This window comes from Cryptomeria japonica, chromosome 1 (assembly GCF_030272615.1).
Source record: "Cryptomeria japonica chromosome 1, Sugi_1.0, whole genome shotgun sequence".
Taxonomy (NCBI): domain Eukaryota; kingdom Viridiplantae; phylum Streptophyta; class Pinopsida; order Cupressales; family Cupressaceae; genus Cryptomeria; species Cryptomeria japonica.
In genome coordinates this window covers 186,310,435-186,316,695 of record NC_081405.1, presented here as the reverse complement: position 1 = coordinate 186,316,695, position 6,261 = coordinate 186,310,435, and the positions used below count along the sequence as shown (strand labels likewise).

Below are 6,261 nucleotides of genomic sequence, written 5' to 3'. Positions count from 1 at the left end.
AACCAGTAGTAGAACAATGTTGGAAACCGGTATTGGTATTTCAAGCAGAGTGATCAACCGATAACCCTAACCAGTTGATATGCCAAACCCTAACTGATGGAGCTTGGTGAATCGGTTATGATGATTTATGATCGAATGGTGATTGGAGATGAAGATTCCACGTATGCATGATGCAAGTGATGAGTTTCAAAGTGGTTTTGGTGCGTGAAGATAACTGTTTTTCTTGGGAATGAGCAATTGCATAACATGAAGTGGAAAACGTGTGATGAGTTACATAATTCGATGAGCGGTAATCTAGGAGCGGTTCAAGTTGTCTAGAACAATGTGTAGTTGATTGCTATGTAATCCAATGGTTATGTTTGAATTGATATGTTTGTATCTCTATGAGATTTGTAGGTTTTGTGATGTGTTATCGACCTATTGTATTTTCTTATAAGGTCGATGAGTTATTTTATAATCGTGTTAGCAATTTGGTTAAGTGTGGTAGTGTGATTGTTGCCGAACCAAAAGGAGTGTCTGCGAAATGTTTTGAAGGCAAATAGGAGCATAAAAGGATCTAACTAAGCAAGATAGTGCTATTACCAGATCAACAAAGATCATGTTGATCTCTAACCATTACAACAATCAAATACCCTAACATGGTAAGCTTTAACAGGCTTGGTGTTGTCTAAATCCTCTAACTAGGTGATCCATTAGCTTGGATTTGAAATCCTCTACCGAGGTTACTCCTAACAGGGTATTGCTTTTAACAGGGTATTGTAGTCAATCCCTTAACCGGGTGGTCCCTAACCAAATCTGTTCTTAATAGGACATTATTGTATAAGCTTCTAACAAGGCTTGGCTCCTAACATGGTAAACTTCAAAAGAGTTCAAAATACTTGTGGGTATTCATCCCCATCGTGGTTTTTCCCATTTGGATTTCCACATGAAAAATCATCGTGTCAAGTGTTGAATGATTTTGTGGATATGTTTTGATATGATTAACTGGTAAAGTCACTTAGATATGTTTAGATGACTGAAAGTGATCTGAAATGAGCTATTACTGATGTTAGTAAAGTGGTTTAATATTTTGGTTAAATGACATGTTAGTTACAAATCTGTTACATTGTATCATTGATATTTTGGTCAACTGGTAAAGTTTGATAGTGCAGTTACAGTTTTTGATAACAGTAACTAAACCGGTTAGTTTAGCAAGTTGTTTATGAGTTGGGATTAAGTTTGGTGAAAGTTTAGTTTGTTTTCTATCTACTGTTTCACCCCCCCCCCCCTCTCAGTAGTTGACCAAATCCTTATTGTTTCATCATATTATTAGTAACTAACCCTAATTAGGGTTTTTTTGTCTAATTATTGAATATTGATTTAGAATCAATCCCGACCCTTGAATTGTAATTGGGATGTCTATAAAAGGCTTGGCCTTTCATTTGTAAGGGTTAATAATTAGAAATTAGGAGGCAAAATATTCAAGTTAAAAGCAGACTAGGAGGAGGAAGCTAGAGATTGCTACCAGGGCTTGATGGAATAGACATACTACTTTCATTGAAGATACAATGGATTTTGTGTTATTTCAACATGTTGCATGGTTTCTACTTCTTAAGTTTCAATTCAAGAATTAGTTAAAGTTCATTGATCTTGATGGAGAAATGTGATGATATATGATAAATTCCTTGGTTCATACTTTTTTTGGTTTGCTGATTGTAAGCTATAGTGTAAGTTAGTCTGAGCCTAATTATTGTTGCTAAGTTCAATTGTGAATATTTGTTCAAGTTGCGCTAGCATTAGGTATTTGAATGGATGGCGCATAGTATGAAAATCTTTCATTACCTTGGGAGATTGCACCAGTCTTGAGTAGTCTTGTGTTGTCGTTGTCATCATGACGAAGCAAAGATTGGTTTGAAGGAGTTTGTCTATCAAAGCAATATTCATTATCATCATTTTCCTTAAGATTAGCATAGATTAGTTTCTCTAAACCCTTTATCCTTTTGAACTTTCTTTGTTTGAGAGAAGTTAGTTTGCAATTTCTACCTGCGATTCATAAACGTAAGTCCCTTTGTAATACCAACATATCACATCATTTCAACTGAGACTATCCAAATTTGCATCGTCAAAACTTGACTAAAGAAACCACGAGATTACTTTACTTGATCATATTATTTAGCATATAAGATTTCCTTGTTCAAAAGACGATGGAATACTTAATTCTGTGTTCAAAGCCTCATATAAAACCAAAAAAAACCAACAAATCGACATGACCCTTGATTTAATAACAAAATCCATATTATAATCACCTAAATGATAATAAGTTCAAATCTTATTCACTAATAATAATAAAAAACATCTTCCAAAGTTGATTGCATTTTCCAAGTTGCGAGTATTTAACACAAATAGACATCTTAAGGCTAATGGGACATTGTCCACCAATATGGTGATCGCTATGGATATGGTTGCCAGCTTCCGACCCTGCATTTCACTCTCCTCATTTCCGACACAACTTTCTTCACTGCCTATCAAATCATCTCTCCAACATTTTAACAACGCTTTCAGAAAATCATCACAGACGCTTCGAAATCGTAGAAGCATAACGGGAATTCGCTGTCACACAGCAGCGGATGTTGCAGAAAATGTTATTGACAGGACAGTTTGCCCCCCTGTGAAGGCTGACTTAGACATTACTGCATTCCAGGCGATTGACCTTCGTGTTGGGTTAATTGTAAGCTCCTCATTCTGTATGTTGCTCTGTATAAAATTTCAATTTTAATGAGTATAAATTAATCCGCGCAATGAAATTATTTGTGGAGGCTTTTTTTGGTCTTGCAGACTGAGGCCAAGTCTGTAATAGATCCCGAAGTGTCTGCAAAGCGTGGTAAGAATACTCCGAGTAGAACCCATCTCGAACTAAGAGTGAGTATTCTATTTGATCCTGATCATGGCGATTTAACTTTTGCTTTTTTAATTTTATTTTAAAGTTTTCTTTTTTAGAGGCCGTGGAATGGGAATTCACTAACATATAAAATCTGTGATGGAAAAGGGCCGTTTGATGGTAATTGATAATTTTTTGCTGCTTATGGTTCGAATTTATTTTACTAGACCCCCATTATTTTGTACTTTTAGTTACAGCATGGTTATAGTAGTGACAGGGAGTTATCATAATCATCTCGGTAAGACTTGTCGTTAATGGATAATTTATTGTTGGTGTCATCTTGGGCATGGGCATGGTCTTACGTTATAATCTTTTATAATTTTTTTTATTAGGGTTTCACACTGAGATTGTGGTGGGATGGAATGGATAGCACAGTATGAATGTGTCCTATTTTCAATAGTCCACAACCTTCACTTACCCATATCTGAATGATCCACTTTTAAGTGACATGTCCTCCAAGTTGTAGGCCATTGCATCGGAGTGTGGGGATTTGAACTTTGGTCATCTTTCGTTGCAAATCTGCGATTTTCCCATTACATCTTAACCCTTTGGAAATCCCATACCCCTCAAGTTCAGTCTATTGACTCGGTTGTACATCTAGAGGTTTGATGTTTGTGAGAGGTTGCGTACTTTTATGTTTATGTGGATGATAGTCTGTTTGTTGGGTGTCATTTGCACTGCAGATAGACATTTACAATATATAGTTGATAACAGTGTATATGAGATAAATGCTTCCAGAAGCATTATGAAAACTCAAAAGCTAGATTTTAGATTGGCCCAGTGGGAATGGATCTACAGTTCATATAGAATAATTGCTGGTTACTTCTCATTCTTGATGATTGAAGATTTTGAAACATCCTCTTTCCAAAATTTCATATAAATAAGCTATACAATTGAAATTCCACAGAAATGTAAAGTCAAAGGTAGGTTTTCAGGTCATCCCCAAGCCAGACACCAGACACCAGATTTTTCCATTTACTTTTGTTCACTTTCAATGAGATATACAACCCTACCTACCCCTCAGGCCCACTTGACATAATACCTAGTTGTTGCTTTTGTTCAAAGGGTAAGATATTTGGATGCCCAGGTATCTAATTACCAAAATGTTTTGAAGGTAATAACTGCACACACAAAATTGCTCCCATTGCAGGAGGCAATTTATATAATATTTAGGTACCAGGGGCTCTGTTATGGTGGCAATAGAAATACCTTCTCAATTTTGGACCATATCTTGTCATTTTGAAAGATTGAGAATAATTTTTCCTTCAATAATAATTGCTATAAAAATTAATTAAGCTATCAAGCTGCATTGGTTAAAACCTTAAAGGCTTGTTTTTCTTTTCACAATCAAAATCCCTTTACCTCCTTCCATTTAAAGAGGACAATTTCCATGAATCTTTTTAGCAATAGTGTAATGGAATTGAGAGGCATCGATGTCATGTAATTTGATCCTTTGTCATGAGCTTGGACTGATGGTATTCCAAGTAATTTTAAGAGTAAGCTATTGTTGTAGGTGGATATTGGATGTGAGGTCAGAACAGTGGTGTCAGAGTGTAAATATGTAATGGATGTGGAGGATGCTGTTGGGAAGAAGATCTTATTTGTTGCAAATATTGCTCCACAGGAAGTTCTCGGCATCAAAAGCCATGGTAAACTCTTATATTATATGTAAATTAAGAATTTGGCTATGTTATGATAACAAAACTATGCTGTATATGACTGTGACTGGACGTTCATGCAGGCTTGGTCTTAGTAGGCCTCAATTATGACTTGACCCCAATGCCTAGGAGTTTGAAAGTTATTCTGCCTGGCTTGGGGCGTCTACCTCCAGGGGCTCAAGTTCTTGAAGCACTTATTCCACGTTGACATATTCTGACTAATGCCACTACTACTTAACACTTATCTTTCTTGTGTAGTGTTACTGTTAAGAGGAAATAGTAATAGAATGTCCTTGCCTTCTCTCCTACATGTATAAGAAGGATTTTGCATGAAAAGCAAAAGACTCAATGAAGAGCTTGTAATTGTGTCTTAATTTAGAACTGTTCCTACATCCTCATTAGTGAAATTCCAGTTTAATTTTGTTTTGCTGGAAAGACCCTGATCATTTCCTTGTAAAGAATTCATGTTTTACACATGCTATCCATGCTTACATAGTTTTCATGGTAGAATCATTTCTGACATTCATGTCAAAAGATGCTAAATATTTTCCTGTAATGTTAATTAACTGCATTTGGGCTGTTTTGCACAGGGTATCACTGCAGCTCAATTAAGTTAAAGTATATCAAACTAAGTGGATATAGGTTGTTTAAATACAATCTGAGGTACTTCCATAAACACCTGAAATACAGATGGTTTATAATTTTAATTGACTTCCTTGTAGAAAAATTCTTTCATTTTTTTTGCAGAATTGATTTGTTTGACTGTATTCAAATTTTATCTTCTGATCTATGGAAATGGTTCTGATATTTACTTTGGCTTTTAGTTTTATTATGTAGATACAGAGGTTTGTGTCATGGTCTTCACATTCTTTTTATCAGCTAGAGGTGTTGGAAAGTCACATTGGTTAATGCTCCGTTTTTCTCTTTCTAACTTATTTTGAAGAGACCTTGTTATCACCCAGCTGAAATTATCCGTATAACCCAGGAGATACTCCCCTTTATCTCACCACAAGCAGAAATATAATGTGATAACTGAACAAAACGACTTTCAAACCCTGTTTCAACATCTTAAATGAATGCAATTAACAATAAATACACATTGAGCATGAAGTAAACAACATTAAACATAAAAGTAGAGCATAAACAGAGCAAAGGAGCATCCTTCTGACACAAAAATGCCCTGGAGAAACCCTAAAAGGCTTAAAACTTCAGCAAGAGTGAGTTTTGAGCTCTCGATATCACTACCTCAGTTAAATACAGTTGTTACAACACCCCAACAAATTAATTGGAGTTGTACGATGCATACAAATCTCCTTTGCAACTGTAAAACCATCCCTGCAACGCGGGAAACTTGTCTCCTGTGCATGCAATTCCACACAAAACGTGTATAATGAAGGTTCTAACATGAGCTTACCCATCCAACATGGATTTTAAACAAGTTATGCTATCCCTCTATCCTTCCATGTTGCAAAAATGGAAGATTGAATGTGAAATGAATTGTTTAAAGTACTAAAACCCTTCATATTCCACTCTCTGCCCACACAATTGTGCATTCATTGCTTCTGTAGACCAGTGATCATGTGTTCACTGGGGCATTAATGTGTTTGCCGTGGTTTACAGTGCACTCACTGTGGTAGTTGGTGCTTTTGCTGCCTGTAAAAAGTGGTGAATTCACTTTTCCAACTT

General features: G+C 35.8%; 1 protein-coding gene across 2 annotated transcripts; it reads left to right on the top strand.

The window, feature by feature from the left end:
* The first annotated feature begins 2,385 nt into the window (after window positions 1-2,385).
* On the top strand, window positions 2,386-5,286 carry LOC131066148 (uncharacterized). Of its 2 annotated transcripts, XM_058000850.2 has the most exons (4): window positions 2,388-2,707; window positions 2,815-2,898; window positions 4,431-4,566; window positions 4,659-5,286. In XM_058000850.2, the coding sequence occupies exons 1-4, from the start codon at window positions 2,420-2,422 to the stop codon at window positions 4,781-4,783; spliced, it is 633 nt and encodes a 210-aa protein (XP_057856833.2). In that variant the 5' UTR covers window positions 2,388-2,419; the 3' UTR covers window positions 4,784-5,286. The 2 variants fall into 2 exon arrangements, with proteins under 2 accessions (XP_057856834.2, XP_057856833.2); XM_058000851.2 differs by lacking the exon at window positions 2,815-2,898 and having other exon boundaries at window positions 2,386-2,707.
* The last annotated feature ends 975 nt before the right edge of the window (window positions 5,287-6,261 follow it).